Here is a 13,159-nt window from a genome sequence, read left to right as displayed (position 1 = left end):
TACCTTTTCCTACAGAAATTTCCATCATTAATAAGCAAAGCAAAGATTTGGCATTCTGCCTGTTTCATTTGCCCCCCGAGGTGTTTAACTGCAACACTTAATTTGCATATAACACTCAGCTGATAGTGTTGTCTAAGCCACTTGAGATGCAATTTTTCTATTAAACCTATCTCACTGTATAAAGTATGATGTTTTGTAATTCACAAGGATAAGTAAAATGGGTCTAAGGAAGTAATGCTTACAATAAGCCACTGAAATTGCCTATTATCAGTTGCCCCTCTGTTTAAGTACAGCTTATAATAATTTCTTAGTTTAAGCATCCCCTTATTTTCCCCAAATCTGCCACTTTTTTTATGGTGAACATTGATGCTGTCTGTTCTTCAGAGGATGACTGGATATTACATGATCTTCAAATCATTGAGTGAACAGTGAAAAGATTAATACTTTTCCACATACTGTTTTTGTATTCATGTATTTCATGAATGCAATCACATACCATTAATAACTAAATTTAGCTTTTATTAAGCATGACCGCACAAGAGAAGAGACAAATACATTTTATTTCACTTCTGCATTTTATTCTGAAACCACTGACCTCATTTTTTTAGGACTAATTTTAGGACCAATTAGGGTAAAAATAAGAGGAAAGGATGAAACAAAGGTGCCATGAATCAGTAATTCAAAAGCATTCTTCTGCCATACAGGAAAAGAAATTATATATGTATGAAAAATTAATGAAAAAATTTATCCAGTATATGAAATTATAGTTTGGATCAGAACATAATCTATATCAGTTTCCTTTGACTTCTAGTTTTTGGTTAAGAAAAGCCCCAAACACCTTTGTCGTATGGCTTTTTGAAAGACTAATGACAAAGAAAATGCAACTTGCAGTTAAAGACAAATCATGCCCCACAGCTTATGAGCTTTTAGACAGAAAATGAATAACTAAACCTAGATTTTCTTTCTCTTTCATGTACCTTGTGATAAACCTGCTCAGAAGTATTATTAAAATGAAAATTGCATCCTGCTTTATGTCAGTTTGTTTTATAAACTCGTCTGCTCTAGGTCCCCAAACCTTAACTTTTTAAAAAAAACATTAACATATTCCAAACTGTACTTCAGTACACTTACACTAATCTTAAGGAACAGTCTTGCAAAACAAGCACCCAAGAGTTACATAGAAGGCAGAAATAATTTTTAGAGTAGTTGCAATAACTTGACCTCTGAAAGACTTCTAGAAATACTTAAACATTCAACACAACAAGCTTATGTAGCTGATAAAGACCATTCTGTCTTTCATGCCGATTTTCAGACTGGTCAATGATATGCTGAGAATCCACCTAATCAAAAGAAGCAAGATGAAAGTCAGAACGCTTTCTTAATAACGTTTTCCTATATAGCATAGTTAAGGAAAACAGTCTTGAAGAGTTTTAACAGTTTCAAATAATACAGGAATTTCAATTCCATTCCACACATTTCAACATAAGAGCCAGTACTATAAAATGCTGTATCTCATGGTTTGCCTGAATCAGAATACTATACCGCAATCAATTCCAAAGCATTACAGGTAGTATTTTATGTGATTATATAAGAAAGATGTCCTGAGATTCTTCAGACTTCATTTCAGATACAGTGGGGGAAATCATGATCCAAGGCCTACACATTAACTTGTTATGAAAGCTAAACACCAATATAACTGAATAGGAGATTATCTTCATACCAAGGATAACTGAATTTGAAATAATGAAAACAGAAACACTTTGGCTTAAGGCAGTATATCATGACATATTCTACCCCCTCAGTGAATGCCTACTAGAAGTACGTGCCCTTGGTGCTCATTCACTGTTGCCAATCTTTTCAAGAAGGGAGACCTGAACTCATTTTTATGCCTTGTGGTGGGAGAGGCACAGGGAGGGTGCGTGTAGAAATCTTACTCCTACACTCAGTAATTCCTCACCCCCTTTTAATTAAGAAAATGCACTTGTTCCGTCAGGAAATCTAGTGGCCTGCAGAGGCCCTTACAGAAAGAAATGTTAAGATTTCCAACAGAGTAGGAAACCAGGCTTTTCAGCTTTATGAATCATAGAATCATTTAGGTTGGAAAAGACCTTTAAGATCATCAAGTCCAACTGTCAACATGTCCACTAAACCATGACCTGAAATGCCTTGTCTACACACTTTCTGAATACCTCCAGGGATGGCGACTCAACCACTTCCCTGGGCAGCCTGTTCCGATGCCTGACAACCCTTTCAGTAAAGAAATTTTTCCCAATATCCAACCTAAATCTCCCTTACTGCAAGTTGAGGCCATTTCCTCTTGTCCTATCACTTGTTACTTGGGAGAAGAGACCAACACCCACCTCACTACAACCTCTTCTCAGGTAGTTGTAGAGCGCGATAAGGTCTCCCCTCAGCCTCCTTTTCTCCAGACTAAACAGCCCCAGCTCCCTCAGCCGCTCCTCATAAGACTTGTGCTCCAGGCCCCTCACCAGCTTCGTCACCCTTCTTTGGACATGCTCCAGCACCTCAATGTCTTTCCTGTAGCGAGGGGCCCAAAACTGAACACAGTACGCAAGATGCAGCCTCACCGGTTCCAAGTACAGGGGAACAATCACTTCCCTGCTCCCGCTGGCCACACTATTTCTGATACAGGCCAGGATGCCGTTGGCCTTCTTGGCCACCTGGGCACACTGCTGGCTCATACTCAACCAGCTGTCAACCAGCACCCCCAGATCTTTGTCTGCTGGGCAGCTTTCCAGCCACTCTTCCCCAAGCCTGTCGTGCTGCATGCGGTTGTTGTGACCCAAGTGCAGGACCCAGCACTTGGCCTTGTGGAACTTCATAGGATTGGCCTTGGCCCACCAATCCAGCCTGTCCAAATCCCTCTGTAGAACCTCCTATCCTCGAGCAGATCAACACTCCTGCCCAACTTGGTGTCATCCGCAAACTTACTGAGGGTGTACTCAATCCCCTCATCCAGATCATTGATAAACAGAACTGGTCCCAATACTGAGCCCAGGGGAACACCACCTGTGACCCGCCGCCAACTGGATTTAAACTCCATTCACCACAACCCTCTAGGCTCAGCCATCCAGCCAGTTTTTTACCCAGCAAAGAGTACACTTGTCTAAGCCATGAGACGCCAGCTGCTCAAGGAGTATGCCATGAGAGACAACACCAAAGGCCTTACTAACATCCAGGTAGACAACATCCACAGAGTTCCACTCATCCACTGGGTGGGTCACCTGGTCATAGAAGATCAGGTTGGTCAAGCAGGACCTGCCTTTCATGAACCCATGCTGGCTAGGTCTGATCCCCTGGTTGTCCAGCACATGCCGTGTGAGCGCACTCAAGATGAACTGCTCCATAACCTTCCCCAGTACCAAGGCCAGGCTGACAGGCTTGTAGCTCCCCAGATCCTCCGTCCGACCCTTCTTGTAAATGGCCGTCACACTGGCAAGCCTCCAGTCATCTGGGACCTCCCCTGTTGACCAGGACTGCTAACAAATGATGGAGAGTGGCTTGGCAAGGTCCTCTGTCAGCTCCTTCAGTACTCTCGGATGAATCCCATCTGGTCCCATAGACTTGTGAGTGTCCAGGTGGCGTAGCAGGTCATTAACTATTTCCTCCTTGATTATGGGGGGTATATTCTGCTCTCCATCCCTGTCTTCCAGCTCAGGGGGCCGAGTACCCTGAGGATAACTAGTCTCACTATTAAAGACTGAGGCAAAGAAGGCATTGAGTACCTCAGCCATTTCCTCATCTTTGGTGGCAATGTTCCCCTCTGCATCCAGCAAAGGATAGATATTCTTCTTGGCTCTCTTTTTATTGTTAACATATTTGTAAAAACATTTTTTGTTGTCTTTTATGAAAATGGCCAGATTGATTTCTAGCTGAGCTTTTGCCTTTCTAATTTCCTCTCTGTATGACCTAACAAGATCCCTGTACTCTTCCTGAGTTGCCTGCCCTTTCTTCCAAAGATGGTAAGCCCCCCTCCCCCCCTTTTTTTTTTTCCTCTGAGTCCCAGCAAAACCTCCTTGTTCAGCCAAGCCAGTCATCTTCCCTGGCAGTTCGTCTTGCAGAGCATGGGAATAGCCTGCTCCTGAGCCTTTAAGACTTCCCTTCTTGAAGAATGTCCAGCCTTCTTGGACACCTTTGCCCTTCAGGACTGTCTCCCAAAGGAGTCTCTCAACCAGTGTCCTGAACAGGCCAAAGTATGCCCTCTAGAAGACTATAATAGTGGGTTTGCTGACCCCCTTCCTTACCTCACCAAGAATCAAAAATTCTATCATTTCATGGTCGCTAAGCCTGAGATGGTCTTCAACTACCACATCTCCCACCAGTCCTTCTCTGTTTGTTTTGAGAAAACTGCCCTCCTATCTGATCCCACCATATTCATACTAAAGCAAGCCATGTTTCTGCCTGCATAAAACGGAAAAGCCACCTGAAAGCACAGCAACCCAAATCAAAACTAAAAAGCACTGCATTCAGATAAACCCTAAACAAGGAAAATATATCAGTCTCTTTCTTTTAGGCCACAGCTGCTTAATAGAAAGACAAATACAAAATTTTAAATTCCAACAAATGTAAAGTTGCCTTTACAATCTCTCTCAACTTAAAAATCATGAAGTGTTCACAAAGTATATATTGGTATACACAAAATTAAAAAAACCAAAACACCCAACAAACCAAATAAACTCTACAAAAATATGATAGCAACAGAGAATGATGTATATACAACAGTTCCTATCCCTTAAAACTCAACTCTATGGTGCTTTCAGTGTTTTTAAATTCAATGCTCAAAAAGACATTCTTCCAAAGGAAGTTCTCCCTTTGACCACTCTTAACCAACCATACTGGGGTACTCTAACTACTCCTGTTAAGGGAGCGGGGGAATTATCTTTATACCCTTACCTGATTCCACGCATATGGCTTCTCATACCATGTAGGAACAATCATATCTCGAGGTTTTGATTTGCAGATTAAACTGAAATTAGATAAAAACAGCCTTAAGAAATACACTTATATTTGATTAATTATAAAGACAAAGGAATTTTTATATTAGATACAACTCAGCATTTATGAAGTGTCTGTGCTGAAGGGAATCTTAAATTTCCTTGTTAATCTAGTCTGATTTGTTCACTTCTCTGTACTTTGCCCCTCTAGTGTAAGACGTCAAAATACAAATTTTCACAGGGATGTTAAGTGTATCACAATGTATTTTCTTTTAAAGAAAATATTTTTTTTTAATTTACAAAGTACTAGAATTTGCAACTGTCATTTATTCTGTAAGTTTTATGCATGCTTATTCACTAGAATCTATAATACAGCTATTTTTAGGGTATTTTGTTTTGCATGACAACTCAATTACTATAGATTGTCTGTCTGCTCCAGTTATTTCCTCAAGCTGTGCAAAGTACAACAGTAGTAGACTTTAATTAATTCTGTCTAGATGTGTTTTTCAAACACTGATTTTAGTCTTAAGTAGTGGTGACAGGTTGTAAATACAATTAGCTTTCAAAAAATGGAAAAAAGTTATGAAAGACTGTTCAGGCTAGATTTTTGCATATTTACTTATTAAAAAAAGGTCAGGCTTTTTCCAAGACATAAACCAAAGTACAATCAGAAAAAAAATATTAAAAACAAAGAAAGAATTTGCACAAAGGAAAAGACAACATCATGACAACAACCAGATTGTCTCTTCCTTCAAAATGGTAGGAAAAAAAAATTTAGAAAAGTTAGCTGTAGGATCATTGGAACAGAATCAGTAAAAGCACTAAGATTGCAAGAGAGAAAACGCTGTGACAGAAAGGTATAAAATCCTAAAGAAAAAAAAAGCCCAGAAGGCTGATGAGTATGACCAAGTCAGGCAGTCAGCACTGACTGAACTGGGGAACATGTCAACCTGAGGACCTGCGCCAAGGATCTGCGCAGGCTGCTCCTTCCCCTCCAAACTGGCTGGAGATGTCTGAAAAATCAACCCAAAAAAGGTGCTGAAACAGTAGCAAGTATTCACATCTAAAGAAATAGCAGCGACATTTTTGTGCCTTGAATTTAGCATGTAAGTGTTGATGTCCAAGCATGAGCTCCTGTTTTTGTCGCAGTCACTTCCAGAGAGGTTTTCTAGTTTTGCTTCTTTCTGCCTATCCACTTTCCTTGACTTCTCCCTACACTTGTTACCACAAAATCACACAAGCAAACTTCACTCAGCTTTGAAGTCTACACGTGGTACTACACGGCGGTGTCCAAAGGCAATGCAGACACCAACTGGACTGAGGTATGTGGACATGAACAGAAAATTAAATATTGCATCAGGAGTATGCTCAACAGCTGGTATTTTACCCAGAGTTTTGCAGATGTGAAACGTGAACAGCTTGCCATCAGCCCGTGCTGGTGCTCCTCCAGTTGAAAGTGCAAGCAGCATGCATCTCTGAGGTACAGCCTTTGTGAGGCTGTACCACCACATTCTGGAGGCACACACAACCCACTGCAACAGCTGGCTGGAAGCTGCTGTATCTCAGAGAGAAGAGCAGCTGACCCACTGGTGGCACGCACAGTGTAGCGCCCAAAACAAAAATAATCACCTTTCGCCCTTGTCATATCCAACATGTCTGCTGGTCAGCTAACATATAACAGGTATCTCCACATCTTCTGGCAATTGTTTAAGCTCTTTTAATTTCATTTCCAATGCCTCAAAAGGTGAGGCTGACTCTCCCTGCACTTGTTAATTTATTACAAAATGCACCACACTGAATTATCTTTCAAGTTTTGTAAATAAGAAGTATGGATACTTGCTTTCAAGTGAAGTCAATGTAATAGTTTTTTCACAGATGGGGAAAAAAAATACATCAACTGAGCAGGTATATTCAAAAACCAGAAGCACCTGAAAGCTCAGCATAAACAGCTGCTCTGATAATAATTTTGATAACCTAGAGTAAGGGCAGCTAAGCTTAAAAGCTTCTGATCTTTATCAGCATGAGGAACTGCCTCACTGGCATACACTACTTTAGAAAAGATCTATTCACTAAAAAGGCCACATTTCCTAGAGATGAGGCCAATACTAGAGAGCATAACAGAACTCTTAATTCATGGCTGAGCCAGAGCTCTTTCTTTAAATGTTCGGTACAAAGCCAGGTAAGGATGAGAAAGGTCTACTGATCATACAGACAGCAATAAAATACACACTACATTTACAAACAAGGGAAGATTTTTCACAGCATGCTCAGCAGTGGCAGACATTAGAAGGAGCTGTTACAGGGATACTTCATTGAACTAGCTCCTCCAAACACTTCCCACACACCACAAGCTGAAGAAATTCTCAAGACTGGCTGCACTGACTCACAACATTCTTTTCAGAACCACTGCTTCAGTTACAAGCAGCAAGGAGGCCTGCTGGAAAAAAAACCAAAAAAAACCCCAAACAAATAAAAAAAGGGAAGTGACCTTACTTCAATTCATAAATTAACCTGGGACTTCCAGCAGTTAACTTGGCCAACACCCATCCTACACAGGTCTGTTGAGGGAGGACATGCAACACACAGAATTCAAATTTAATGTACAGGGAGAAAGAATTCTAAATCCTTCTGCGCACTTATGCCACGGGACTATTAGCTTTGTCCTGGGTGCTGAAAGCAAAAGATACATCAGAACTGGTATCCTGTAGAACACGTTTTACAGCCTAGGTTCTATGACTCTTAAGAGATCAGGCTTCCCTGAAGAACCAGTGCTTCCACAATAAGTCTGAAGTTGAGTATACTGCTTTATAAACAAACAAAGTAAATGGAATGCATCATTAAACAAGAACATACATTATTTCCCCAAAGCCTAATCTGAGCTACGCTTCAAGCAATCATTTTGTTTTTGCTGAGACTGTGAAACAGATTTTATTTCTACAAAATTATTACCACAGAAGTTTCTGACGAATGTTTTCCTGCAGCTGTGTCATTCTCTCTTGTCCAGAACACACTTCACATTCACAGAGCAGCTTATTAATGGCTGTCCTTAGGATGTTTATCTGTAAGATACCAGTGACAAAATATAAAGCACTCTAAACTAGCACTAGTTCTGTATTATATTATACTGACATGAAGGTGGTCATGGCACCCATACCACTGAACTTCAACTGGAATATTATTAACATAAGCAAAAACATCTGAAGCTTCAGAAACACTTCTTTCTCCAGACACATCTCTGCTGGTCACAGACGTTAATGTTCAGCCACTTGATATCACAATCTTCAAGGTTACTCAGCTATGCCATAAAACATACAGGCTACTACTTCCCTGGGTTTTTTTTTCCAACACAGAATTCTTTCTGTACAAGTTTTAAGGATTTTCTCTATCTGTCCATAATTTTCACATGTACAACAGATTGGTGTTACCCATTCTGGCTAAGGTGCCAGAAATACAAATCACACACCAAGTCAGTTCTTTCAGAAAACAATAGCTCACAGATATGTGTACCAGCATGTCTACTATGTCCTTAAAAAGCCTCTAGAAACACTGGTCATCACCTAATGTACCTGCTCGGTACATAGAACTAATCAGGGCATGTGAGGTCCTTCACTATCTAAAGCACACGTCAAATCTAAAGCACAGGTCAAATACAGCTTACTGTCCTGCGTAACAGAGTATATGTACATACTTCCCTCTGACAGATCTCTAGAGTCTACAAGTTGCAAAAAGGGTGTAAAGAGGAATACAGGGGGTTTTGTTGTTTGGTTGGTTGATCTGCTCTGAGAGAAGTAGCTTGATACAAATGGCTTATCAGAACTATAAAATCAAACTGAAGATTGCAAAGGAGTGATGCCAAGCTGACCAGTAAAACCCACAATAATCCTAAGAACATAACTAACAAGTATTGACATCTGATTAGTGCAAAACTGATGCTTTTGTTTTGAAAAGTATATGATGTATTGTTCTATAATATTTTACTTTGTTCAAAGTGTATGGGGGGGTTACTTCTTTTCTGACAAGAATCCAAGGTTATGGAGAGATAGTACACTAAAAAAAACACCCAAACCCACAAATTAAAACAAGTTTTCCTATTAACTCTAAGAGTTAACAAGCTCCGATGCACTGAATTCTATTTAGTTCTTACCATAGCAAAAATTCTTATGCATGTTTTACCTCTGATATGTCTTCCACTCCAAAACGCACATCAAATGTCAGCTCTATGTCATTTTCTGGAAGCAGTGGAGCACCAGAAGTCTGACTCCAACCCAAACCACACAGAACGCCAGTAAAATACCTTCCACTTTTATCAACCCTATATGAAAAAGAAAGAAAACAGTCTCTCCTAGACACGAAGAAACTAAACTCCTATGAAGAGAGACTTAAATGAATTTGTCTAAGCCATGCCAAGCAAGATACAGGTGTTTTAAAGAAGCTAAAACAGTTGAGAGGCATTCACACCGAGTCATATTGGTTTTTTTTAAATATAGCAATGAAACAAGTTCTGGTTATGAAAACATATACTTACAAAACTTAAGAAAATCATACATATGCAGAATGAAACTTTAATTAAGGAAAGCTAGCTTCACTATGTTGAAATGACAGTCTGCAGATAACAAAACACAACAGTAATGCAACTGCCAGAATTCAGCTTTTACAGAAATCACTCAAGTTCCTCTCCTCACATAGATTTAAAACTTGCCCAGTTCTACAATTCATCTTCCTAGGCTTCCAGCACGATTGTGAGGAAACATATTGCCTTATCCTGAGGGTGTAGCCTGCAGCACCCATTCCTAAGTACATGAAACAAGTTATCTTAGCTACTTATTATACTGAAACGGATAAAAGATACAAGAATTACATGAACAGGAAGAAAATATACTAAATGCTGAAAGCCGGGGCGGGGGGAAAAAAATCTGTCACCAATTTGTGAGGGTCCTAAAAAAAATATACCACTTTTAAAAACACATGAATACCTGAGTTCTATAGCAGGAGCAAACAGCATACTGAGGAGTGCAAGCAGGCCAGGAATAGGAGGCATCAAAGATGTTTCCTTTAAAATCACAGTAGATCCTAGTCACAAAAAAAAAAAGAAAAAAAGAAAGAAAAAAAGAAAGAATCAATTTAAGGAGTATCTAATGAAAATGAAACAAAGAGATGTAACATGGAACTACTCATATAAAAACAAATGTCTAGAGAAACTGTCCAAACATTTTTATTAGGCATTACCATATGCATTTGCTGATAAAGAAGCAGCAACCAGCAACTGCTGGAAGGGATCTTCTGGACTATCATGGACAACAACAGAGTTTACACTTTCCTTTTGTATGAAAGCACTTCTGGGGAGGAAGTAAGAAATATTTTCAACAATAAAAGAACAAAAAACATCCAAACATGTAAAAAACTGAATTATTTTAAATTCACAATGCAACTCTATGGATAGCAGTTACTGGCTGAAGATTGCCTGAATACCATTTAGCAGATGTAGATGATGGTTAATAAATAATCTCTCTGTAAGACATTAAAACACCTTTAATAAAACTGTTTTTACAATTTTACATAGTGATAGTGTGCGTATTAATGCAATTCACGTCTGATTACTTCAGTCTTTTCTATGAATAAAAATTCTGTAAAAATGTATGAGTAACTAGGATGGGGTTTGCCTATTTATCAAAAATAGCAGCTGAGAATGTGCTTATACTTCACAGTAGAAGTCTTCGACTACCTGAACCGGGATACTCTAGTCATACCGTAGCATTTCACCTCATAAGGACTGAATGGGCCAAAAACTGTTACCTTCAAAAAAGAAAGAACAAATGATATTCTAGTTAGCCAGCACCTGGATCTCTCTAAATCAAAATCCTTTATAAATGAAAACCAAAACTCATTTCAGCATATATTGAGCAACACTGAATTGATAAATTGATAAACAGCTTGTTCATTTCGCCCATCTAAAGCAAGTGTTGCTTGTTGAGGAACCTAAACAAAAATAATGTATTGTCACAGGTGCTGAGGATTCACAACTTTCCCCTGGCTTAAAACACACAAGTTCAGATTTCATAGAGCACCTCACAAAATCAGATCATTTTTGTTTACACAAGCAGGTCTTTGATCTTGAAAATATCTCACTTTATGAAAGTGAGTAGTTAAACAGGATTACTCCTGTGGATAAACTGAGCTTGATTAGGTGCTTGAAACCCTGAAATTTTGTCAGGTCCGAAACAGGAAAAGAACTATAACATAGACAAGGTTTAACTTGTAATCAGAATGGAGAACAGGATATGCGTTTTCATATTTTATATTCCAGCTTAATAGTGACTATATATCTCAAAATATGTAAGTAAGAATAAATTCTGGATTTGGAATTGGAAGAAATACCCACTGTTTCATTTTTATCAGTTACTGAAGTGTTCATTGCATCACCTATCCTAGCTGCTTACCTACCACTAGCTGAGGAAGAACGAAACACTGTGTAGAGTAAAAACCATATTTAAGTTTTCTGAAAAATTGATAAGGTTTTAATCTTGCTTTTTGCTGGAGCTTACATGATGAAGACTACCATGTGTGGAAACACTGTGTTCAGTTTTTCAATTTTATCTTCATTCTGGAATGGTTTGAAGTGCTGCCTTAGAATGTGTTAGAAGAATTGGTTCACTTAGCTCTTAGGCTATACTTCAAAACTTTGTTAAAAGCTACAATAGTCTAGTCTCCAATGGTGGTCACATTATGGCTTTCTACCAACAGAAAGTAGAATGTACTATGAAAGGCATCAAACATGGTTTGGTTATTAAAGATACTTTCAGTCTTCATCTCCATTCTAACAATGTGAGAAGCAGGTTCATGTAATGACATACCAAAACTACCACTCAAGTTACCTTATGGGTTGGCGCATCAGCTTTATTGTCAGAAAAACAGTTTAACAATCTTTCAATGAGAAGCTTTTCTTCCTCTCTTGAAGATACAGGCATTTTCTCTTCTTTCTTTACTTGGTCCAAAAATAATACCTTGAGCAAATCATGGCTTTGCTACATAGTAACAGAAGAGTGTTAAAACCATGAAACAGCTATGTTTTTAAAAAATTTTACAAAAAAGGTCCTACACAAAGAACATGCATACTCGCATACCAATACAAAAAACAATGTTCTTATCACCTTTCAGATTACATAAAACAAAAATGGAAGACAGTTACAACTATGAAAGAGTTACATTTTTTCAAAGTTTCAAAAAACAGTGGAGCAGTTCAACTGATGCAATTATCTCCTAGGAAACAATCTCTTCCAAAAGGTGTCTCAAAGCAGCAAAACTTTTGGCTAACAGCTCAACATGAATTATGCACACACATAAAAATATATTGTCCCATTCAAGTATTAATCTTGCCAAATCCATGGCATTAGTCAAGACTTCTCAGGACTTCAGATAGCCTGAGCTGAAATAAATTAGTATAAGAAAAGTAGAAGCAGCTTACTCAATACATACTTGTGATTCGTATGATTCTTCTGCTAGTTCAGCATAACATTCTTCAATAAGCACATCTCGAATATTCACAAGCTTTTTGCACCTTGAGTAACGGAAAACATCCACATGCAGAACACTATGCACAAGTGAATACACCTTTACTAGAAGAGTATAGCCATTTACTAGCGAGGCAAATCTCTGGCTAGCACTGTAACTCCACCATTCCCCACATACAAGAGATTTTGCAGATGGACGCATCTTGCACATCTTGAATTCTAAAGCCTAAAGCAAAAACATTGAAAACAACACTTGTCTGAGTAGAGAATCAGCACAAAAATCTTTCATTTTCTCAAACTGCTTGAATTAATAACTATAAATGACTTTGTAACTATTGCAGTGGCTTATGTTAATTCCTAGGACTGCTGTAAAGCTACTGGCATAATTCCTATTCTGTCACTGCCAACACAGCTACACATTACATCTCATATCACTTCAATATTGTACATAGCTGCTAATGAATCAGAGCAAACAGAGCATAAATAAAAGATAATTTGGTATTAATTCACCATCCACATTAAAATCTTAGGAGTGTAGAGATGTCTTCTCTGGAAAAAAAACCTTTACAATCCACAGCTCTTTTCAACTAAGGTAACGGAAAACTTGGCAAGACCACTGCAGCTTTTTTGTCCCTGGCAGGTAAGAGTAATTAAGTTCTCATTTAACCCCTTTCCACAATCACCATCTGTAATTAT

The 13,159-nt window shown here is 38.7% G+C and overlaps 1 protein-coding gene across 7 annotated transcripts in view; it reads right to left on the bottom strand.

Moving 5' to 3' along the window:
- Positions 1–575: 575 nt before the first annotated feature.
- TDRD9 (tudor domain containing 9) overlaps positions 576–13,159 on the bottom strand; it is an 82,862-nt gene continuing 70,278 nt past the window's right edge. For all 7 annotated transcript variants that reach the window (XM_049828345.1, XM_049828347.1, XM_049828346.1 and 4 more), the window contains 9 exons: positions 12,429–12,689; positions 11,828–11,977; positions 10,678–10,748; positions 10,182–10,291; positions 9,929–10,025; positions 9,129–9,267; positions 7,905–8,014; positions 4,915–4,987; positions 576–1,340 (listed from right to left, as the gene is read on the bottom strand). In XM_049828345.1, the coding sequence (XP_049684302.1) occupies positions 1,245–1,340; positions 4,915–4,987; positions 7,905–8,014; positions 9,129–9,267; positions 9,929–10,025; positions 10,182–10,291; positions 10,678–10,748; positions 11,828–11,977; positions 12,429–12,689 (1,107 nt within the window). In that variant the 3' untranslated portion in view covers positions 576–1,244. The remainder of the gene's footprint in view (positions 1,341–4,914; positions 4,988–7,904; positions 8,015–9,128; positions 9,268–9,928; positions 10,026–10,181; positions 10,292–10,677; positions 10,749–11,827; positions 11,978–12,428; positions 12,690–13,159) is intronic.

This window comes from Accipiter gentilis, chromosome 25 (genome assembly GCF_929443795.1).
Source record: "Accipiter gentilis chromosome 25, bAccGen1.1, whole genome shotgun sequence".
NCBI lineage: Eukaryota > Metazoa > Chordata > Aves > Accipitriformes > Accipitridae > Astur > Astur gentilis.
The sequence above is the reverse complement of the archived record's forward strand: the minus strand, read 5'-3'. Positions and strand labels throughout refer to the sequence as shown.